At 33.1% G+C, this 26,174-nt stretch overlaps 1 protein-coding gene across 2 annotated transcripts in view; it reads right to left on the reverse strand.

Annotated features, from left to right (window-relative positions):
* LOC102801257 (leucine-rich repeat-containing protein 49-like) overlaps window positions 1-26,174 on the reverse strand; it is a 133,530-nt gene that overhangs the window by 101,916 nt on the left and 5,440 nt on the right. The window contains exon 1 of one of the 2 annotated variants that reach the window (XM_085507283.1): window positions 8,440-8,529. The exons of the other annotated variant lie outside the window; for it this stretch is intronic. Coding sequence (XP_085363409.1) covers window positions 8,440-8,514 — 75 coding nt within the window. The 5' untranslated portion in view covers window positions 8,515-8,529. Of the gene's footprint in view, window positions 1-8,439; window positions 8,530-26,174 lie in introns of those variants that run through there. 2 annotated transcript variants of the gene reach the window in all.

A 26,174-nucleotide genomic window follows, 5' to 3' on the forward strand; every position in this document is an offset into this window, starting at 1 on the left:
AAATATCACTTTTCACCAAAAATGACAAAAATATTTATCAAAACAAGATAATTGAAGATATCATCACGAAATGAACAAATCTGAGAGAGGTCCACCTGTAGTACCTATATGTGTAATAGCAAAGCAATCAGACTTGTGGTTTTTAATAAGAAGTCGAAAATATCACTTTTTACCAAAAATTACAAAAATATTCACTAATATTTGAGAATTGAAGACATCATCATGACATGAACAAATCTGAGAGAGGTCTACATGTAGTACCTATATGTATAATATCAAAGCAATCAGACTTGTAATTTTCAACAAGAAGTTGAAAATATAACTTTTTACCAAAAATTACAAAAACATTCACCAAAATTAGAGAATTAAAGATATCATCACGAAATGAACAAATCTGAGAGAGGTCCACATGTAGTACCTATATACGTAATATCAATGCAATCAGACTTGTAGTTTTTAACAAGAAGTCGAAAATATCACTTTTTACAAAAAATATTCATCAAAATTAGAGAATTGAAGATATCATCATGAGCAAATCTTAGGGAGGCCTACTCAAGGTACATATACACGAGGTATCAAAGCATTCAGTCTTGTAGTTTTCAAGAAACAGTTGAAAAAGTAAAACATTGACATGGACAACGACGGACAATCACTCATATGATAAGCTCTGCTCGAAGTCGACAGCAGAGCTAAAAACTCATATATTTTCCAGAGACCTACAATTTGTAGCATGACAGCCTCTCTACATATTTCTACTCTCTTGTAAAACAATTGATATTTATTGCTTGAATCATTCAATGACATGTATTGGTGATGATTTCAAGGGGTAGATTTTTACAAAGTTACATGAATGTTTTGCATTTCAAACACTATAAATATTCAGCCCCAACTTGTGGAAACATGAAAGATAAATCATACAAAACAACAATATTCACCATAATCTAATTTAATGTCAGTAGAGTTAATGAAATAATGAGAAACAGAAACAAAAAAGTTCACAACAGTATCAAATTTACCTGTAGTCCACACATGACATAAACCTGGCCATTAATACTGAGCATCGTATTATGGCCCCTCTTAACTCAGCACTCTGGCATTACTCATATTTCTAATGAACTGTTGGCTGTTCTAATATTGCTATGTGGGATACATACACTGAAACAGGATATTGTTGTCCTGGGTTACACTGCTCAAATTGAATTTTTTGATTACAATGTATGTTAATATTCATAAGCTTACAAATAGAGGTAATTTAGAGAACTGCACCTGTCCGACTTACTGATTTCAATGTTTGGCTTAATAAGCTGATTAAGTAGTAAATATGCTGAGAGCTAACACCCAATGTCAGAGAATGGAATATTCTATTAAAGGAAAGGGGGGGTAGAATGCTCATTTAACTTTGAGACACACTTCAGCTTTTTAAGAATTTCATGTATTGAGGAACATTCGGTTTAGCAACAATTGTAAACAGGAAGTCAAAGTAGCTTTCCTGAAGTTTAGATATCACAAATGCCATCAATTTTTTTAATAATTATAGTGGTGACAATTTAACAGTTCACAATTACTGAAAGTGAGATAGGACGAGAATTGACTGTTTTTAGGCTTTCATAGAGTTTCAGTATCCAGCAGTTACATGTATCAATGCTTATTTGATTGTCACAAGAATTACCCGGTAGAGTAAAGTTTATTAACACAATAACCGCATTTGTCTTCAGTTAAGCGCCACCTTCAATTAGGTGCCAGTGCCACGAAAACATCGTATTTTACACTCCAATTAAGCACCAGACAGAGTTGAAATTTTGGCACGTAATGACCGTGAATTGGGCGCCGGCGAATTGAATAGTAGCGATAGACGCGATCGCGTAAGTCCCTTACTGTTACTGAAAGATGGGCTTTTATGCCAAAAAATTTGGTTTTCTGACAAATTTTAAGAAATCGGTCTATAATCTCTTGAAACATGTTTCTTTGGTCTACTGTAGAAGTAGAAAATATTCGTGTGGTTTTTAATTTAGCAAAGTCCATAAACACAAAATTAAAACTATGCAAAAATTTTCTGTTTCAAATGAAAAGTTATCACAGTAAACAGTGTTAAATTATTCTTTAAATGCTCAGTTTACAGTTTCCCCACCAAAATTAAAGCCAAAAAGATCGCAAACATGGACAAATCTCTTCCATGTTGCGTTCATACATTATTTAAATGAGCTCAAAGAACACGTTTCAGGTCAACTCCTACACAGGAAGCATGGCAGATATCGTATCGCATCAAGTGTTTACATGCGACCAGAATCATCGCTTATGATGAAATTAAGTTGAATTTTACTTGCATTTTATTTTTTGTACGTTGTTATAATTACTTGTGAGTAATAATCGTAACTGTGGAATGCAGTATGACTGGATTTCGCTACCGTGATCATTTACTACTACATGTAAGTGATGCATTTGTGTTTGTTTTATTTTTCTGTTGATCGTACAGCAAACTGTGAATGTTTTCTAAAGGATGATAATTTTTGTATAACTTTCTAGACTGTCTGAAAACAGGTCTTTTACTCAGTATTTCAAATAAAGGCTACATTGACTAAGCATCTGACTGTAATGTAAAATATTGCCAAGAATGGAGCAAGAACAATAGGTTGAAACACAGCAATCAGATTGGAAACACAGTTACCAGTACTTACTAGAACTTGAAGTGCTTGAAATAAGTGCCATTTGAAACAAAGTTGCCCAAATTTAACCACAATTAAGTGCCACCATGAAATGAAAGTGTAACAAAGTGGCGCCTAATTGAAGATAAATACTGAATATATTAAGGTAGCGAGACTATTATTTGTGTTGAAAATTACGATTTTTACATTTATTTATTAATTGATGAAATGCACTATAAACTTTCATATGATAAAGTCAACATAACATAGAATGTCATGTAAGTTGGTTAAAATGTATATTTTCTGAAGGGAAGCAAGGCAGCCTCAGTAGTATTTTCCAAAATCAACAACACAGGTTTAATCTGTGTGCCTATAAGTTTCAAAGATAAACTCAAGACAAAGCAATGTTAGGATGTGTTATCAGTAGCTATCTGACACACAATAGTTGCGTTCACGCACAGCTCCTTAGCACGGGCCAAGAGGTCAAATTCCTTAGCCCGTGCTAAGAAAACGTGCGTGAACGCTTAGCACGGGCTAAGGAATGCTAAGTACGGGTTAAATCTGATCCGAATTTAAGACGCAGTCTAGACCTTAGCACGGGCTAACGAAGTATGCGCGAACGCTTAGCCCAGGGCTAAGCGCCCTCTGCGGCGACCTTTGGGTGTGAAAATTGTCCCATGTTCGTATAACGACACTATTCCACCAGTCATTACTCCGCGCTCACTTCCACACTAATCGGGTCACTGTAGTAGAGCGTACAGCAGCTCCAATCGTAGACAAAATAAATTTGGTTCGCTGTCTACGACATGCATTAATAAAACGCTGTATTCTGTTACGCCTGTTGTATACTGTTTATGTGCATCCAAATAAGTGGTCCGTCTTCTCTCGCGTTCCTGTGCACGTCGCTTCAAAATTAGAACGAAACATGCCAGCAGCAGAAATAGAACCTCGCGTGTGTCATCCATTTTTCGTTCGTAAATAGCGGCTTACCAAATGTCACCGACTAATGGCACCCCTTAGCCCGTGCTAACGACTGGCCCTCCCTGTGCGTGGACGCAATTGGGTCTAGCCGAAATGCAAATATGCTAGATAAGCCTAAATTAGCTTAAATCTTAGCCCTTACTTCGTGTAACGTGAACACAACTATTGAGTGTTTCCAAACATTCGAGTGGTTTGTCTCCGCCCCTGTTTGTTTCACAGATTAGTCATTTGCATATGAATGTATCAGACACAAGGTCACACAGCCACTGAAAAAAATCATTGATTTTGGTGTTTTCATATGCCGAATTTATCCAATTATAGCTATCCCATTCCTTTATTTTTTTGGTTTCTAATAGCCTTACACATTTGGATGCCCCTACACATGGTAAAACAGACCTTGATGGGAAAACAAATTGATTGTGCCCATAAACAAGCTTGAAAATCTTTGCTGTTACTTCATGGACGTTTTCTAGGAGTTTATGTTTTTCAAAATACAAGGTCTTTAACAAAAAATAACGTATACTTATTGTCGTTGGATTAACACCAAATTTTCACAGCTTTAAGGTGACAATGAGAGGAACTTGAATGTGTCTAGACAAACTATTTCATCGATTAATTACCAACGAATTGTGGTTTGAGTTGGGGGCAATGTGACTAAAACAGTAATTGAAATTCAGCACACTATTTTTTTAAAATAAAACTGACCAGACACATTCAATTTACCAGACTATTGAACAACTAGGAAAAGTGAAAAAAATACTTCTTATCGTCAGCATAAATACGTAATTATTTTATTTACATAAAAAGTAATTTTTCACCTTTGATTGAGTAACGCGTTGTAGAATGCAGATACGGGCATGCAAAATACACTTGTGAAAAGCTTGAAGTCTGGCGATTCTAAAAATTTATACTTTCCCGGGTCTATTTGTAGTCATTTAGTCACAATTAGAAGATGAAAACAAGTATGCAAATAATAATCCCGCTACCTTAGTATTTAAAAAGTACACAGGTAAATGATTTATTTGGTACTCATCTTTCAGAGAACATTACAATGTATCACCCCAAGAATAGATTGATTTAAAAAAAAGTGGCCAGTATTAGTCAAACAGCACAGCTCGCTAAACCTACCTACAAAAGCAGGCATTGAGAAGAATGATCACTCTGCTTATCGTATCACTCACACAAATAAACATGAAAGATAATTATCACTTACAATTCAGACCATTTTAAAATCAAAGAAAGCTTAGAATGAGAGTATTGGAGACACATTAAAATTAATTCAAAATTTAATATTAGCCTTTCAAACAAGAAGCTTGGCTTGTTTCCTGCTACTTGAGATGCACAACTTGAAAAAAACGAGATCCACATTATCAAACTTTATAATATTTACAGAAAATACATTGATTTTACAACTGTTGTTTTCAGTCTAATTCTAGAAGTTACACCTGATTTTTTGAGGTATCAGAAATGGGCTAATAATAATGTGTTTTCAACATTAAACTTATGTCTGTGAAATTCCCCAATGAACCAAATGAATATGCAAATTAATCAATTATTATGCAAAGATTTAGGTCTCAGGCACACATGTACTAGTACCAAGTTTCATTATCATGTGATAATTAAAGCTTAGAATATGCTAATTATGCAAATTAGCTGATTAATATGCACACATCTTTACCCAAAACTAATCAGGTCTGTTCATACATGTAGTTCTAAAGCATCTGTGTAATCCAGGGATTTTTTTTAAACAAGGGAACAGGGTGCAGCGCCCTCATGCAATGGCCATGCCCTCTTACCCTGGGGAGCAGATCCTCTGGCAACCATAAAATTCTGATTGACCAGGGAAAAAAACTGTGACCTGTCTGATAATAATTTTGACCCCAAGGAAGCCATAGAATGCTCCATTTTAACCTAGAATTATCAAAAACTCCGCACCCTGGTAGAGAGAACCCTATCTCCCCCACTTGGTGGCACCACTGAATTGCAGTGCTCCCTCTTGCAGCAGTTTTTTTCTAGAAAAAACCCTGTAATTAATATGCAAGTATTTTACCCAAAACTAATAAAATCGGTGCATTAGTCCAGAGCACAAATGTTACCAAGAGTAAATATTTTTAGCTCGCTAGTGATTTTTGATATACTGTATTAATTCTGGTAGAAGCACATGTGCTTATGTATATTACAGACGTGTTTCAATGCTCACAAAGATTCAGTGATCAAATGCAATTTTAGGTTTATATGTACTTCTAATTAAGTAATTACAGTATAGTTGATCAGGGTTTTTTCTAGAAAAATTTTCAAGAGGGAGCACACCTTTGTTACCATTGGTAACACACTATATGTGTTATACCTGATCATAATTTACAGACTGTTCCAGGTTTGGTAAGAGGCGGAGTAAGAGGGTGCAAGCACAATATCTGTCCTAATCATGCCTATATCACAGACGAGCTTCACCATTTTATTGGGAATATTAAACATGGTGTGTTTTATTAATATCAGCATTTAGTCTTCAGGGCTATACTAATGTTCCAGCTCAGTTAGTAACACTGAATGCAGGTGAGTTGACTCTATAGCTATAATAATTAGACTTCATGATTTCTTTAGAAATGAAACAAGCTGTCATGAGTACATTGCAGAAATAACTAATGAGAAACTGATATAAATGGTTGCCCAGAGCAGTGTCCAATAATTCTATAGGTAAGCGGTACTTGCACGAATGGCCAAGTTAATGTCAGGTTATTACAAACAAAATATGGTGTGGAAGTATCAGTCAAGCAGAACAATCACTGAATACATGCTTACTGTATTTAACCCATTTGAGAGCAAAGTAAACAAAAATAGGGTGGATATAATTTTTGTTTTAAAATTTTAATGGATGTCAACAAAATGCATGTTGTGAAAACATACTTGTACATGTACTATGATTTAATGGTAACACACTGTTTTGATTGAATCTTGCCTTATTTGAAAGGTGAATTAGGAAATTAAGGACACTGCCCCCTAGGAATTATTGAACAGGAAATCAAAGATGTCCGAAGGTCAAATTAAATTAGGAATTGTTTTGTAAGGATAAGTTACATGAAATAATTCAGTGATGACAGACAATGCATCTAAATAACTCATGATTGTCATCAAAGAAGACGTCATTGTCACTATCAGTAGAGCTATTTGTAAGTTAGTGATAGCCAAAAAATGTGGTGACTGTCATTCCAATTTAAAAAGGCTGAAATACTAAACAATGACATATTAATATTTACACTCCAGGCATGTGTTACTTCTGCCATAGATATTTTTTTAATAATCAAAGCATGAACCAACTTAAGTGACACAGAACGGCTGTAGTATGTGTAATGTGTAAGCGTGACTGACGAATATAAAATAGTACATTTGTACATGTATGTGCAGTAAGGCCTGAAAGAAATGCGTTGTATTCTGACTGGTCTGCTGTGATGACAAAGATGGTGGGGAAGGTGACTGCATTTTAGGTATCGGTATTTTGATTTCATTTACATGTAAAAAAGGGCTCATTCAGAACTGAAACCCCTACAGCACTGCCATTCAATTCTAACTTTGGATGATGAACATCACAATGTCAGTGGAAGGATGTGTGTAATTATTGGAACATCAACTATTTATTAATCCAACAGAGACCCTTTATAGATTTTCAGCTGTGTACTTTGAAAAGGTGTTGAGTAGATTTCTAAAGAGGTCAGGCTTTAATTTATAGCGGTGCTATAGAAAAGATCAATTGTTTTGCAAGATTTAAAAAGCAGCCGTGTGCAGTCTGTGTGTGTGTTTGTGTGGCATGGATATAATGTCTACGACTGCTAGGCTACCACAACACAAGACTGATTACTCCAAAATAAACTAAACACTAATAAATCTAATCACACTTAGAATTCTAAAACAAACTGCTTTGATAACATTTCTGTTTTTTGAGGAAATTGCCAATACATACATACAAGGTCTGCAGTTCATAGTTCAATTTGCACTTGTAGTGTTTAAACTATTAATAAAAACACAAGGTTGCACAAGGACCCAAGGAAACAGAAGGTCTACATAGCAACAGGTGGTGGTTGGTATCCATGAACCACACTGTCAAAAGTCTATACAAAAACATGCTAATGTTATAAATACCAACAAAATAATGAATGAATTGTGGACGAGAACCCTGACAAACATGAAGAAACAATTCAAGAAGAATACTTGCTGAATACATGTACATGTATACACAAAATTATATAGAATAAATTTATGATTTTACTACAATGAGACAAAAATGTTACTATGGGGATTATATTGAATACACCTGTTTTATGATGGCAATATCATCTTTTGTTCAATACCGGTAGTATCTCAGTCTAAGAACTATAAATGCTATCAAAAATATACTATTAAGAGGAAATCCAAAAGAATCACAGATCAAATGGCTATGTCTTTTTATGTATAACTCCATTGTCACACTATAAAAAAAAATAAAACCAACTTACGTGTCAGATTGAGTATGCAGTGAAAATTTTTTCTCACACAAAAGCTAAATTTAACATTAAAATGTTATCTATACATAGTATTACTAATCTGATTTTTGCAACCTACAAGGTCATGATCATATAAAATCAATTTTATAGCTGTGTTTATAATCACACGACCTGGTAATAATAAAATGCTCCAGTTACTAAAATTGACAAAATTGTAACATATTGAGATATTAATATGTAATATTTGGGCAAAATGAGACACAAATCCAAAAGACGTTACCACACCTGTCACAAGATAAATGAAGCACATAGAACTTACATATAGCATGTACTATACTTACAAACCATACTGCCGAAGGTTTCTGTAGAACAAGGGATTCCTCCCAATTCCAGATATGTTTTTGTGGTCCAGACATTACAAAGCAGAAGCAACTTCTGATTAGAACATCACATTAGACAACTTGGCATCAAGCCTAAATGTGGGCCTATCTATTATGCAGCTGATAAAAGGTTGACTACCGTTGTCTAAATAGTGCTGCTATGTCTTGTTATTTTAACTACGTTTGAAGTGGGATCACACTGCTAAGATACACATGTTAATACCAGGCAACTGAATAACACTTGTCCACAAACACAGATGCCGCAAGGTTTTTTTTTTATTGACACATGTATGTTTTTATATAGACAACTTGTCTATAGTGACAGCAATAACAGTTCCAGATTGTTAAAAAGTTGAAACCAAAAAAAGAATTGCGAATAAAAAGAAGAGATTGAGATCAATTGTTGTCAGAGGCGACAATCTAAAGATGTGAAGGAATTCTCTATGCCATTCTTTCAGGAAGATCTGTTCACATAAGAAACATTATTGTTGTTGTGCCATGTCAATAACTGCTCTCAGACTGTGAAATACGAGCAGCCCTTATTTGAGAGTTCAATAGGTGATCACCAAGGCATCAGACAATAGTGAGGTCACATTACAAGACCATTAATTATGACATAATTCACAAATGGATAATAGTGGGGTCACTATTATGATATTTAATCAGTACCTCAACTCAATTATAAATGTAAGATTTCTTTAATGTAAACATATTATTTTGTTATCAAAAACCTTCTACCTGGTCCCCCACTTGGAATCATCAGTTTACTTTGCTAATACCATCTAATAATATCTGTTAGAAAGTGTTTACATTGGATACCTTAGAGCCATGCTGATATAGAATATTTTTTGTAAACAGAAGTTGATCCATGTAACATGCCATGTTGCATGTTGACTAGACTGTCAACAGTTCTAGGGCCTAATAAAGAGTCACTTATTTTCAAATGCCGTAGACATTTTAACAAAATGCCGAATGCATTTCAAGCGAAGGCCCGAGAGACTGTTATATACGGCCCTCACTCGGCATTTCGTTAAAACGCCTAGTGTTTGAAAATAAGTGATTCTTAATTAGACTTGAGAACTGTATGTACAGTAAATTGGGATTTTGTTTTCACAATTCACTTCAAAAAACAGAATCTTGTTAGCAACACTCACCATTAACGATTATTCATTTTCAGCATAAAAAAATATAAAAGTAATCAAAAATTCAAAAGGAAACTAAAGGAAATGTGTGACTACAACATGTACATGTATATTGAAAACAAAATAATTTGGATGTAGTGTTTTGGATGTACTTTTCTGTAACATTCCTTGCTAGCCAAAATATTTTAAAATCATTAATTGCCACTACAGGATGCTACATGTATGTACATATAACTCAAAATGAAAGACTTGCACTACTTTTTTCAAAAAGCTAATTTGCATGTACATGTCGGCCATAGAGGGCGATGTTACATGGTTGAAGTTAACATGATGAATGTGGTGGTTCACAATAGAGCGTAAACATAGTTAGTTACCTTTTTAAGTACATGTACCTTCATAGTAATTGTAAAATGACATGTGCCCTCTATGGATAAGTTCTAACAGGTTAGAAAATACTATATGTGTTTTATGCTCTATATAAAGCTGAATGTCCATTGAACAGGGTTGGAGAATAGAAGCAAAAGTCACATTATTTATGATAACATTTTTTATACATTGATCATCATTATGTCATAGGTCTTAAAAACTCTGAATGCAATTTGTTGGGAAATAAGCAACTTGGGACTACCCCAATTTGGTCAGTTAGTGAAAACTTATCTTAATTCACTGTGGACCGGTACTTTCCACATCTTTCTGTGCCAGCTAAAATACGGCAGTTTGGAAGTAATTATCCCTGATATGAATATGGAAATATTATATAAACTACATGTATTTAGTAGATGTTTTGCTTCAACCCTAACCCTTTTGAGCATTGTATTTTTTTCCATCAAAATTGTGGTAAAAATTTTGTCATTTTTCTGTATTTTTGAGTCACTCAATTTCTTTTTTTAATTTATGACACTACAGACAAAATTTGTGAAATAAATAAGTCATTTCCATAATCTACATTTGTACTATTGACACAAAAATATGAGCTGATGTGTGAAGTTAAAATTTGAATTTGAAAGGTCCAGGAAGGTATGAATGTAATACCCACCCACCCACATATTGCGCTCGGAAGCTTGTGGGGAGGTGGGCGGATTTTCCACAGATTTTCTAGTAGGTATGATTAGGTAAACAAATGAGTTTTCACAATCCTAATAGTTTACTACATCACCTATCTGTACCAGAAAATCCATGGAAAAAATAAATTTAATTTATTTCTCGTTATGTAGAGTAGCAAGCTCACTGGAGGTGGGAAAGCTCTGACGACTGAAATGCACATTTTTCAACACAAAAAAGCAGAAATGATCGAAAAACTGAGAGAAATCTAAAAGTACTTGCTAACAAGTCATTGTTAATGACACAGTCCTCGTCCAAAATTTTGTGATCTGCCATATCAATTTGATGCTGATGAAGTCATTGAGATTAGATTGAAACCATTAATAGGAGATGGATTTGAACAAGCAGCCAGTCGGCTGAGATAGCTCCGCTGTTAGCGATGCACATTTCAATAAAGGAACAGAAGATCTCATTAGAAAATGAACAATATGTAAAGTATCAAAGCAATGGGACTTACTGTTTTCAACAAGAATTCAAAAATATCACTTTTCACCACAAATGACAAAAATAATCATCAAAATTAGATAATTGGAGATATCACCACTGAATTAACAAATCTGAAAGAGGTCCACATGTAGTACCTATATATGTAATATGAAAGCAATTGGACTTGTAGTTTTTAACAAGAAGTTGAAAATATCACTTTTTACCAAAAATGACAAAACTATTCACCAAAATTAGAGAATTGAAGATATCATTACAAAATGAACAAATCTGACAGAGGTCCAGATTATATGTATGTAATATAAAAGCAATCGGACTTGCGGTTTTCAACAAGAAGTCGAAACTATCACTTTTCACCAAAAATGGCAAAAATAATCATCAAAATTAGATACTTGAAGATATCACCACGAAATTAACAAATCTTAGAGAGGTCCAGATTATATGTATTTCATATAAAAGCAATTGGACTTGCAGTTTTAACAAGAAGTCGAAAATATCACTTTTTACCAAAAATGACAAAAATATTAATCAAAATCAAAGAAAGCTTAGAAAGAACTCCCGTGTGCTGAGAGTATTGGAGATACATTAAAAATTAATTCAAAATTACTTGAACTTGAGATGTTGATGGAAACGCAGAAAATTAATTATGCAAATAAGGTAACGAACAGATTTAAGTGTAAAACTAATAAGGTCTGCACAATGTATCAAGTTTCATTGAAATGTGATTAGAACCAAAAAAATATTAATTACTATGCTAATTAGAGAATTAATATGAACAGATTTTAACCCAAAATTAATCAGGCTGTCTATTGTCCTAGACCATTTATGTACCAAGTTTTATTCAAATGTGATGATCAATACTTGAGAAATACAGTATTAATTAATTATGTTAATTAGGTGATTAAGAAGCATAAATATTTACCAAAAACTAATATGGTGTATAGTCCTAGGTTCATTGAAATGTGACAGGTACTCTTGAAAAGTTTTGTTGAAATCCAATGAGTGGTTTTTAGACATCAGTGCAACAGCCATAGAACAGCAAAAAATTAACTAATTATGCAAATTAGGTAATTAATAGGCACAATTATTTATCCCAAAATTAATCAGGTCTCTGCATAGTCCTAGAATATCTATGTCGCAAGTCTCATTGAAATGTGATGAATAGTACTTGAGATATCAGGTGAAAAGCTGAAAATTAACTAATTATGTTAATAAGGTGATTAATATGCACAAATATTTACCCAAAACTAATTAGGTCTCTGCACAGTCCTCAAGTAACTATGTACCAAGTTTCATTGAAACGTGATCATTATTACTCAAAATATCAAAACCTGAAAATTAATTAATTATGCAAATTAGGTAATTAATATGTACTGATATTACCCTAAAAACTATCAGGTCTGTGCAGTGTCATATGACATCTATGTACCAAGTTTTATTGAAATGTTATGATTAGTACTTGAGATATCAGTGGAAAAGCCAAAAATTTATTAATCATTATATGTAAATTAGGTAATTAATAATATTAACAGATTTTTACCCAAAACTAATCAAATCTGCGCCTTAGTTCAGAGCATCCATGTGCCAAGTTTCATTGAAATCCAATGAGTGGTTCTTCAAAAATCAGTGGAACAGTCATAGAACAGCTTAAAATCAGTTAATTATCATGCAAATTAGGTAATTAATATTCATGGATTTTTACCCAAAACTAATCAAACCTGCATATTGGTTCAGAACATCCATGTGCCAAGTTTCATCAAATTCCAATGAGTGGTTCTTCAAATATCAGTGGACCAGTCATGGAACAGCTTGAAATCAGTTAATTATCATTCAAATTAGGTAATTAATATTCATAGATTTTTACCCAAAACTAATCAAATCTGCGCACTAGTTCAGAGCATCCATGTGCCAAGTTTCATCAAAGTCCAATGAGTGGTTCTTCAGATATCAGTGGAACAGTCTTGGAACAGCTAAAAATCAGCTAATTATCATGCAAATTAGGTAATTAATATTCATAGATTTTTACCAAAACCTAATCAGCTCTGCGCATTATCCCAGAGCATCTATGTACCAAGTTTCACCAAAATTTGATTAGTGGTTCTTGAGATAACGGTGGAACAAAAAAAGTGACAGACATACAGACATACAGACATACAGACATACAGACATACAGACAGGGTAATTGCAAAGACTCCCTTTTGTGCTTCGCACACGGGAGTCAATTAGAGAATTAAAGATATCATCACGAAATGAACAAATCTGAGAGAGGTCCACATATAGTACCTATATATGTAATATCAAAGCAATCGGACTTGAGGTTTTCAACAAGAAGTCAAAAATATCGCTTTTTACCAAAAATTACAATCAAAGAAAGCTTAGAAAGAACTCCCATGTGCTGAGAGTATTGGAGACACATTAAATATAATTCAAAATTACTTGTCAGTGATAGTGATAGTGTAGAAAAGCCGAAAACTAATAATGCAAATCAGAAAATTAATATGAACAGATTTTAATGGAAAACTAATGAGGTCTGCGCAATGTAACAGACCATCTATGTACCAAGTTTTATTGTGATTGGAACCAAAAAAAATTATAAATTATTATGCTAATTAGGGAATTAATATAAACAGATTTTAACCCAAAACTAATAAGGTTTGTACATTGTCCTGGAGCATCTTTGCACCAAGTTTCATTGAAATGGAATAATTAGTACTTTAGATATCAGTGTGATAGCTTAAAAGTGGTTAATTATGTAAATTAGTAATTAATATGTACAGATTTTTACCCACAATTATCCAGGTCTGTCTATTGTTCTACAGCATCCATGTACAAAGTTTCATTGAAATGGGATGATTAGTACTTGAGAAATCAGTGTGAAAGCTGAAAATTAATTAATTATGCAAATTAGGTAATTAATATACACACTTATTTACCCTAAAACTAATCAGGTCTCTGGATAGTCCTAAAGGATCTATGTACCAAGTTTCATTGCAATGTGATAATTAGTACTTGAGATATCTGTGGAAAAGCTGAAAAATAACTAATTATGCAAATTAGGTCATTAATATGTAGGTAATTAGTAATTAGGTAATTTTTACCAAAAACTAATCAAATCCAAGCATTAGTTCAGAGCATCCATGTACCAAGTTTCATCAAAATCCAATAAGTGGTTCTTTAAATATCAATGGAACAGTCATGGAACAGCTAAAATTAGCTTATTATCATGCAAATTAGGTAATTAATATGCATGAAATTTTACCAAAACCTAATCAAATCTGCGCATTAGCCCAGAGCATCTATGCACCAATTTTCATCAAAAACTGATGTATGGTTCTTGAGATATCAGTGAACAGACGGACACACATACACACACATACACCCACACATACACACACATAGACACACTAACCGTAATGGGAGTCAAAAATATTCACCAAAATGAACAAATCTGTGAGAGGTCCACATGTAGTACCTATACATGTGATATCAAAGCAATCGGACTTGAGGTTTTCAACAAGAAGTTGAAAATAACACTTTTTACCAAAAATGACAAAAATATTCATCAAAATTAGAGAATTAAAGATATCATTACGAAATGAACAAATCTAAGAGAGGTCCACATATAGTACCTATATATGTAATATCAAAGTAATCAGACTTGCGGTTTTTTACAAGACGTCGAAAATATCACTTTTTACCAAAAATGACAAAAATATTCACCAAAAATAAAGAATTTGAGATTTTGACATGAAATGAACAAATCTGAAAAAGAACCATCCAAGGTACTTGCATATCAAATTTGAAAACATTCTGACCTGCGGTTTCGAAGAAAAAGTTGAAATTGTAAAGTTGGCGCCAACGACGACGGCGGACAATCAGTAATATAATAGTAATATAATAAAATATGGCCCAAACAATTTTAATGTATTAAAATAGTATATTGGTTGGGTTTGATAGCGCAGACCAAAGCCAGCAGCGCCAAGCAAAAAGAGGCTGGTTTTTGTTTCTCAGGAGTCAGGTAAAGTTAATGAAGACATTATGAGATCTCCAGAACCCTGCTCCAGTGAGGCACCAGACATCAAAGCCAAATAGTTGGCTACTCCACGCACTCATGTGCACTCACCTGGTGATGTTCCAAACTGGTCATTGAAGAAGCCGTTAAATTATACGTTTCCACGATCGTATTAACAATCCACTGTGAAATGGTGATATTCGAGTCAGGGTGGCTATAACAGACAAACATGTGCTTCTCGCTGCCCCAAGACATCTTGGTGCGATCAAAGTACCAGCTCAGAGCTCGGACAGGACATAGAATCTGTTTCTGACGGTCATCCGTACCCACTATGTTATTGGGGCGTGGGATGATGCCCTGGGATTTGGTTCTTGGCAAGAAGGCCCAACCGAGTCTTCAAAATAACTTGAGGTTCATATAGGAGGCACATCCGTCACTGAACAGTGCTCCGATACCGCCGCCCCTATGCGAAATCAAAGTCTCATGCCAAGCACTGCCTGGTTCACAAGCTGCGTCCTTAACTGTATAATGGTAAGGGTCAGCTTGGCTCCGGCTGGCTGGGGAGCCTGTGCTTATCCCAACAACAAAGAACTATTACTGTAAAATTCCTAATTGAGGCCGCGGCTTAAATTAAAATTCATTTTTTTCAATGGGCAAATTCAGATGTGTGAAGTTTTGGTGCAGCCTTTAATTAGAGCATTCACTTCGGTAACAGTGGGAATTTTTTTTCAGAAAACAAAGGCCAGAAGGAATAATGATATGCTAATGAGATGCACGACACTCGATTGCAAATTTGTTGCAATTCCAAGCGCACTTGGATTTTTACACACAGACAAACTTGTACACAAACGAAATTTCACACTGTATAGCATACTGCACAATAAATAATATCTACAAATACCTAGATATGTATGCATTTACAGATTAAGGTACCGTATACTACAATCTCTTGAATAGACGTCACTAATTCGTTAGCACCGGTATAGGTCACACCTGAGAGACAGTCGTCTGACAGTCGGTTGCGTTCGACTATTGGCATGTTCGACTTCCGGCAGAGTGACTGCAACTTCCATGTTTAATTTAGACATCGGGGGAATTACAGTCAATCACAAAAAATGTTCACACGATAACAAAAAAATACTCAGTATATTTAATGTAATATGTATTTATTTTATATTTTTTGAAAACAAAAAGTATATTCTAAAAGAAGTAAAAACAAAAACGGATGCATTCGTAGCAAATGATCACGGTAACGGTATTGCAATCCAGCCGGTCATGCTGCGTTTCACACAAGTGAATAATTTACTTGTTTTCAAAGTGTTACAATTGATGATTACTACTCAGTACTGATTACAATAATGTACAAAAAATAAATTTGTTGAATTGTTGAATTCAACTTAGATTCACCGCAAGTGAATGATTTTGGTTACATATCAACGCTCGATTCGATACGATATCCGGCATGTTTGTTCAAACACCTTCAGCGACTTGAAACTGTTTTTTGACCTGACAGGTCAAGCTGCTAATTAACCAATAGAAACGCTGGATGGTGCCAACGTGTTTAAATTACCATAGCTCATTTAAATATGTTAATGGAGTTCAGCAACACGAAAAAGATTTACCGTTGTTGTAGTGCGATCGTTTGGCTTTGATTTTGATGGGAAAACGGCATGATTTTTTTTAAAATCAAGAAATTAGTTGTTTTCGAAAAATAAGCTGAGCATTGAAGAAGAATTTAACACTTTTGACGATAATAACAGCTCATTGTCGAAACGTAGTTCACCCATTCACGCTACCCACAATAAACACTGTACTCTAGTATAAGCATCAATGACTACGGAAAACTTAAATTAGACCTTAATCTAGGCATCAGAAAAAATTGAAATCTTCTAAAAATTATGCCTGAATTTAAAATTAAATGGTATATTTTTTTCTGAAATATGTGGGTGCGGCTTATATTGCAGGCTTTTTCCTGGGATCAAAACTTGTTAATTTTCAACATGAAACAATGTCTCAAGTTAGGGGTGCAGCTTCTATTAAAGCTGCGGCCTCAAATATGATTTTCAAGTTTTGCTTCAGTGGACTAAAAGTTTTTTCAACATCTACCATCACTGTCTATTCTTATAGTAATTCAAGCTTACATGGACAATGGACTTATTGAGCACCTTTACAAATACCAGTGTACCTGGAATTAGTAATGATCTACTCAACATTCCAAATGCAGGGTTTTCTCTGTTTAAATGAAAAATCAACCAATTTATGCAAGAAACCAACTACATTATTATGTACTCCATCTCAGGAACAATAGTAATCAAGATAAACTCAAACGCTCCCCCTCTGCCTGGCAAAGCATTACAGCACTTGATATCAAAGCCTTCAACTCATACATGTAGAGGTAAAAGGGCTGGCAGTCGGAAAATGCAACCTATCTCTCAAAGATGCATACCAAGAAATCAACATTTTCAACATTATCATTATCTATAGACCTCCTCCAAATTCAAAGAACAGCTTCACCATTACCAAATTTTTAGATGAATTTGGGTCTCTCCTGGAAACATCCTCTGTACTGTACTGGGGATTTCAATTTCCATTGGTGCTTAGTATTCTAATTTAACTGATTATTCAACTACAGCAACTGTCAATCGTTCAGTAAATGTAGATAGCCCTTTTGTTTATGTGTATAGTTACTGATTTGAGCTGTATAAAGTGAAATAAACAATTCATACTGGTGACGAGGCAGCTGCAATGTTCAATTAATATATTCACAGACATAAATTATGTTGCGTAGAGTAAATCTCTGGTCTCTGAGCGATCACTTTTTTCCTCAGACAACTAAGAGAACTGTATATTTAAATTGCATATGTTGATTGTCCTTGCATCATCTCAGACCAAGGTGAAACGAAACACATTTAGTTATCGAATTTAAGATATACATTTTGTATAATTTTGTTCATAGTAATATACATGTAGCTGGAATATAAACATGTCAGGAATATGATGATTGTTTAACATTTAAATGATTAACATTTGTATCTGATCGTCAAACGAGTATTAAGAGATATTGCTTTGGAACAGCATTAATTAAAACAAAATCAGCCATTTTAAAGAACATAGTCAGTCAAAGCATATAAGAGATATGACTCTAGAAGCCCATTTATTAAAACAAAATGGCCACTAGTCAGCCATTCTGAATCAGATCTAAATCAAAGAAAGCTTAGAAAGAACTCCCATGTGCTGAGAGTATTGGAGACACATTAAATATAATTCGAAATTACTTAGCTGAAAACTAATTATGCAAATCAGAAAATTAATATGACCAGATTTGAGTGTAAAACTAATGAGGTCTGCGCAATGTAACAGAACCAAAAAATTATGAATTATTATGCTTATTAGGGAATTAATATGAACAGATTTTTACCCCAAACTAATTAGGTTTGTACATTGTCCTAGAGCATCTTTGTACTAAGTTTCATTGAAATGGAATAATTAACACCGCGAAAACTCCAAAATTTCGACCCCTCTAAAAATTTGACCGCCTATTTATTTGCCGGGTTTCGGTGTTTTATTTACCTCCAAATTTTCGACTCCACTAAAAATTGCCGACTCATTCTTATTCGAAAATTGCGACCAGTTTTAGTTTTCCCCCAAACGAAAAAAAAAACCGATGTGAGCGTTCAAACGGGACCTTCCTCAAAGGCATGAATCCGGGTTTCTGATTGACTGAGAGATTTTTATTTTATTGGTAACGAAAATATATTCTAAATAAACGAAGTTTCAAATAAAAACGAACACAAAAATCTCGGCATGCTGCGTTTCTGAATTGTTGATTATTACTGTACTCAGTAGTGATTATAATAATGTACACAAAATAAATTTGTTGAATGGTTATGAAATACAAATAAAAGTCAACTTAGTTTCATCGTAAGCGAATGATTCCGGTCTCGTATAAACGTTTGATGCTGTAGGATATCCGCCATGTTCTCTTAGGTCAAATAGGTCAAATCGCTAATTAACCAATCAAAAAGCTGGATGATGCGAAAACGGCATGATTTTTTTTAAATAAAAAAATTAGTTGTTTTTAAAAAATAAACTGGTCATCTGAAGAATAATTTAACATTGTTCACAGTGATAACAGCTCATTCTCGAAAGGAAGCTTACCCGCTCACGCTAGTCACGATAAAAATCATACACGTGTACTCTTGAATAGACAGATGTCAATGACTACGGTAAAACTTAGACTCTATTTTAGCCGGCAGGATTGATTGAAATGTCCGAAAAATGACGCCAAAATACACCTTAAAAGTCCCATTTTATTTTCTTAAATCCCATTATATTTTTTAATCCAAGGGCGAATTTACGGCAGAATTTGGTCCCTCAAATCACCGGTACGGTGCTCAAATAAGGGACACGTGAGCTTTGATTCTAACCGGATACATTGCACTGGGTCGGGGAGATCGTTTGCTAAACTTCCATGTATCTTTTGTCCAATGGGTACCTGTACTTCGAACATTCACAAGTTTTCCTAGGTAGTGCGAGACAGCTTTGTCTTTTGACCTATTAGTTTTGTGCTGACCTCTTCTCCGCGTCTTGATGTTTTGTTTTGCTTGTCATAATACTCACTGATTGATGACTTTGTTTAGATTTTGAGTTACAACTCGGCCACGACCTTATTACCAAAAACTAATCAAAACCTAGCATTAGTTCAGAGCATCTATGTACCAAGTTTCATCAAAATCCAATGAGTGGTTGTTTAGATATCAGTGGAACAGTCATGGAACCACTAAAAAATAGCTAATTATCATGCAAATTAGGTAATTAATATGCACGGATTTTTACCAAAAAATAATCAAATCTGCGCATATGTTCAGAGCATCTATGTACCAAGTTTCATCAAAATCCAATGAGTGGTTCTTTAGATATCAGTGGAACAGTCATAGAACAGCTAAAAATTAGCTAATTATCATGCAAATTAGGTAATTAACGAGCATGGATTTTTACCAAAACCTAATCAAATCTGCGCATTGGCCCAGAGCATCTATGCACCAAGTTTCATCAAAAACCAATGTATGGTTCTTGAGATAGCAGTGGAACAGTCGGACACACATACACACATACACACATACACACATACACACATACACACATACAGACACACTAACTGCAAAGACTCCCATTTTGTGCTTCGCACATGGGAGTCAAAAATAAAATAACGTGCATCTAGAACCCGTAATGTCTAATGTATGTACCAAGTTTGAACAAAATCCATCCATAAATGCCAGAAATGCTTGATATTTAGCACAAAAATGGCCACCATTTGGCCATTTTTAATAGGATCATCAAACCAATATATCTGTATATCTATGACATGATGTATTATGTTTTACAAAATGGCCACCAGTCGGCCATCTTGACTTGAATCAGATTGTGAAACAAATTAATGTGCTTATGTATAATATCATGTATGATGTATGTGTGAAATTTGATTGTGATTGGTCCAGGCATTTCTAAGATACAGGACGCACGCACACACGAACGCATGGACAGAAGCACAGACGCACGGAGGTCAAAACATAAGTCCCCAATTTCGGCTGAGATAGCTCCGCTGTTAGCAATGCACATTGCAATTAAAGAACAGAAGATACATTGTATCATTAGAAAATGAACAATATGTATAGTATCAAAGCAATCAAACTTGCTGTTTTCAACAAGAATCGAAAAATATCACTTTTCACAAAAAATGACAAAAATATTCATCAAAATTAGAGTTTTCAAGATATCATCATGAAATGAACAAATCTGAGATAGGTCCACATGTAGTACCTATATGTACAGTTGTATAATATCAAAGCAATTGGACTTGCGGTTTTCAACAAGAAGTCGAAAATATCACCTTTTACCAAAAATGACAAAAATATTCACCAAAATCAGAGAATTTAAGATATCATTACAAATTGAACAAATCTGAGAGAGGTCTACATGTAGTACCTATATATGTAATATCAAAGCAATTGGACTTGCGGTTTTTAACAAGAAGTCGAAAATATCACTTTTTACCAAAAATTACAAAAATATTCACCAAAATTAGAGAACTAAAGATATCATTACAAAATGAACAAATCTGAGAGAGATCCACATTTAGTACCTATATATGTAGTATCAAAGCAATTGGACTTGCGGTTTTTAACAAGATGTCGAAAATATCACTTTTTACCAAAAATGACAAAAATATTCACCAAAATTGGAGAATTGAAGATATGATCATGAAATGAACAAATCTGAGAGAGGTCTACCCAAGGTACATATACACCAAGTATCAAAGCATTCAGGCATGTAGTTTTCAAGAAGAAGTCGAAAAAGTAAAACATTGACACGGACGACGACGGACAATCACTCATATGATAAGCTTCACTCGACAAAGTCGACAGCGGAGCTAAAAATAGAGGTTTACATGTGATGTCATGAAATGAACAAATCTGACACAGGATCACCCCAGGTACATACATGTAGGTGTAGTACATGTATGAATAGCAAGGCAATCCAGCTGACAGTTTTGAAGAAGAAGTCGTTTGAATGAAAAAAGTTGACATACGAGGCAAGGCGGACACATAACGACAACATGTGTGGTCAACCCATGAGCTCTGCTCGGTCATCTTCGATGACAGCAGAACTAAAAAAAGTGAAAACGTATAAAATTGGCTAATTAATAAGCATGTAGGAGTTCAACCAAAAGCTAATCAGGTCTGAGCATTATCTTAGAGCATCTAAGTACCAAGTTACATTGACATCTGTTGAATAGTACATGAGAAACAAGTGAAAATGCTTAAAGTCAGCTAATTAATATTCAAATTAGGTCATTAATTTAAGTACACATTTCAACAAAAAACTAATCAGGTCTGAACATTAATCCAGAGCATCTATGTACCAAGTTTCATTAAAATCTGATAACTGGTTCTTGAGGTACTGTAAAATGACTTATTTTCACTGGGTTTAAATTTTGCAGATTTACCATTTCAGGCATATTCAGTGAGTTTTAAATTCACGGTTTTATCATTTAGATAATGTGTTTTATGCTAAATTTTACATATTCACTGGGTTTTAATTTAGCGCATTTTCTAGTCAGCGAAATAAGCCAAATTAAAATCCAGTGAACAATTACCCCCTTTACAGTACAATGTATCAGTGGAACAGACAGACACACACACACACATGTACAAATGTACATGTACACACAGATGCACTAACTGCAGACTAGTACCACTGTGTCCGTCGCACACGGAGTCAAAAATGCAAGAAGTGATGAATATCTATAAGCAAGAAAGTCATGCTGTGTGAACAGTTAATATTACAGAAGGTAGAGGCAAAAGGAGTTTGTCACATTGCTTCCTGAATCATTCATTATGCATACATGTAGCATGGTCACCAGATGTGTATTATAAATAATCTATATTCAATGTTCAAAAGAAATGTAACCAACGAGACAAACAGGCTATTTTATAGTTTTATGAAAAGCTGTAGAGATGATAATTCAACCAATGTTAGTCATTTATTTTAAAATAATAAAAATACTTTCATGTGGAAGTTGAAGTACAAAAGGCATGAATGTTTTCTAAAATTTGATCTTAAAGATATTTAGTAATTCCAAACAATAAGAAGCTTCATACAGCCACATACAACCAATTTTTCTTGAATACCTCTTCTCCGAGCAGGCACTCAGCCGATCCAACTTGATTTATAGAATTCCATTTTGACTCAGTCCTAAAAAATGCTGGAGGACACACTGCTAAAGACAACTAATTAATACTGATTCCGGTAACAAAAGGACTTGAATTTTATAAATTAGTTGCATTGTTCATCATCTTGTTCAAGCATAAACTTTATAGAAGAATATATATATGGTTCAAGTGAGCAATTTTATTTGTTGTCGTTTGTGTCAATATTCCACTAATTTGGGAATATGATGTAAGTATTTTGTCCGTGAATGTTAAGTTTGATATCATTCTGAGCACATTTTTGAGATGTAAATACATATTTTTCTTTGTTATTCAAATAATTATTATTTCCTGGGCATATAATTTTGCATTACCTTGACCTCGGCAAAACCACCATACATAAAAATCAAAATCCAATAATATTATTATACTGTAATAACAGAAAAATTAAAAACACATAAACAGAGAGAAATGGTTCATTTCACATAAAAATTATCATTTAAATCAAATTTTTTTTTGAACATTGCAAATTGTAGATCAATCGTATGAGAAAGCCTTATTTGTGTTGACGCAAGGCGTAGATGTGAAAACAGTTGATTGTACAAACAATGTTGAGAAAAAAAGGTGAAAACTTTCAGATGTAAATATGGTGGTGATAAAAATGTTTGTGAACACATATTTTAAGTACATGTATCATTTTCCTTTCGAAATTAGCAATATGATTACAAGGGTGAATTGGGGATGGGTTACAGTACAGTTATTCTGTTCTGAATCAATTAAAGTGCATCACTAGTTCTGGTTGACATCCATATACTTTTTATCATAAAAATTGAAGAACTTGTGTATATTGAGATCAGTTAATTTGTTAAATCATTTATACTAAAACAGGACATCAGTCATATTTTTAATTAATGATAAAAGTAACAAGTCACACATCTTCAGCTGCTCTCTGTGACCTTATTTTAGAGTCATCACAGATGTATTTTGTAGCACGCCTCTGGAATGATTTGTAAAGGTCTAAATTTTGTTTGGTTCCAGGAAATCAAATAGCACTGCTATATTTTAATAAAGACCTTTAATGACCATACACACCTTTTTAATTTTGGCACATATGCAAAAGCATTTTTTGTATCCGATAGAAATTTATTGGATATACCCAAGTCATCACAAGATTTTAAACATTTTTCATTGTATACATGTAGATGTATTACATTGGGAAACGTTTTTGGGAAATGAGTTGACATTTACATGTAAAAACACAAAATTCGTGAAACATATTAGCTTTTTAAATATGTGTGTAAAGCTTATAGTTTTTGAGCTTGTATTTTCAATAAATGTAAATATTTTTGTGAAATTTGTGCTCGTTTTTCATTTTGTATTATATTCAATGTACCGTAATCTTTTCAATTCCCTAAGGGGAATATTAAACGATTCAATAAATATATCAAAATTGGTTCAAACCATGTTTGATCAAGTCAGTACAGGCATTATTATAATTGTTTTAATTGTTAACATGATTGTTAGATAATGGCAAATTATTCCCATTTGGTCCAAATTAACAAAAACAAGTAGCCTCTCAGCTGAGATACGAATGTAGCTCTGCTGTTTGCAATTCACATTTCAAATAAAGAATTGCACATCACAAAATGAAGAAATCTGAGAGAGGTCCACCTGTTGTAGTACCTTTATGTATAATATCAAATCAATCAGACTTGCTGTTTTTAACAAGAAGTCATGAATCACAAAAACATTCACCAAAATTCAAGAATTAAAAATATCATCATGAAATGAACAAATCTAAGTGAGGTCTACCCAAGGTACATGTACATATACACTAAAGTATAAAAGTAATCAGGCTTTTAGTTTTCAAAAAGAAGTCAAAAAAGTAAAAAGTAGACACCGGACAATCACTCATACACATGTACATGTAAAAAGATTATGGCATCTAAATAAAATTTGTTTGAACTTTTGGGTAAAGACTGTGATTTATACAATGTAAGATGATTATTATAAGATTGTGATTTATACAATGTAAGATGATTATTATAAGATTGTGATTTATACAATATAAGATGATTATTATAAGATTGTGATTTATACAATGTAAGATGATTATTATAAGATTGTGATTTATACAATGTAAGATGATTATTATAAGATTGTGATTTATACAATATAAGATGATTATTATAAGATTGTGATTTATACAATGTAAGATGATTATTATAAGATTGTGATTTATACAATGTAAGATGATTATTATAAGATTGTCATTAATACAATGTAAGATGATTATTATAAGATTGTGATTTATACAATATAAGATGATTATTATAAGATTGTGATTTATACAATGTAAGATGATTAGTATAAGATTGTGATTTATACAATGTAAGATGATTATTATAAGATTGTGATTTATACAATACAAGATGATTATAAGATTGTGATTTATACAATGTAAGATGATTATTATAAGATTGTGATTTATACAATGTAAGATGATTATTATAAGATTGTGATTTATACAATATAAGATGATTATTATAAGATTGTGATTTATACAATGTAAGATGATTATTATAAGATTGTGATTTATACAATGTAAGATGATTATTATAAGATTGTGATTTAAACAATATAAGATGATTATTATAAGATTGTGATTTATACAATGTAAGATGATTATTATAAGATTGTGATTTATACACTATAAGATGATTATTATAAGATTGTGATTTATACAATGTAAGATGATTATTATAAGATTGTGATTTATACAATGTAAGATGATTATTATAAGATTGTGATTTATACAATATAAGATGATTATTATAAGATTGTGATTTATACAATGTAAGATGATTATTATAAGATTGTGATTTATACAATGTAAGATGATTATTATAAGATTGTGATTTAAACAATATAAGATGATTATTATAAGATTGTGATTTATACAATGTAAGATGATTATTATAAGATTGTGATTTATACACTATAAGATGATTATTATAAGATTGTGATTTATACAATGTAAGATGATTATTATAAGATTGTGATTTATACAATGTAAGATGATTATTATAAGATTGTCATTAATACAATGTAAGATGATTATTATAAGATTGTGATTTATACAATATAAGATGATTATTATAAGATTGTGATTTATACAATGTAAGATGATTAGTATAAGATTGTGATTTATACAATGTAAGATGATTATTATAAGATTGTGATTTATACAATATAAGATGATTATAAGATTGTGATTTATACAATGTA

Source organism: Saccoglossus kowalevskii, chromosome 13 (assembly GCF_978046115.1).
Source record: "Saccoglossus kowalevskii chromosome 13, keSacKowa6.1, whole genome shotgun sequence".
In the NCBI taxonomy this organism is placed as follows: Eukaryota; Metazoa; Hemichordata; class Enteropneusta; family Harrimaniidae; genus Saccoglossus; species Saccoglossus kowalevskii.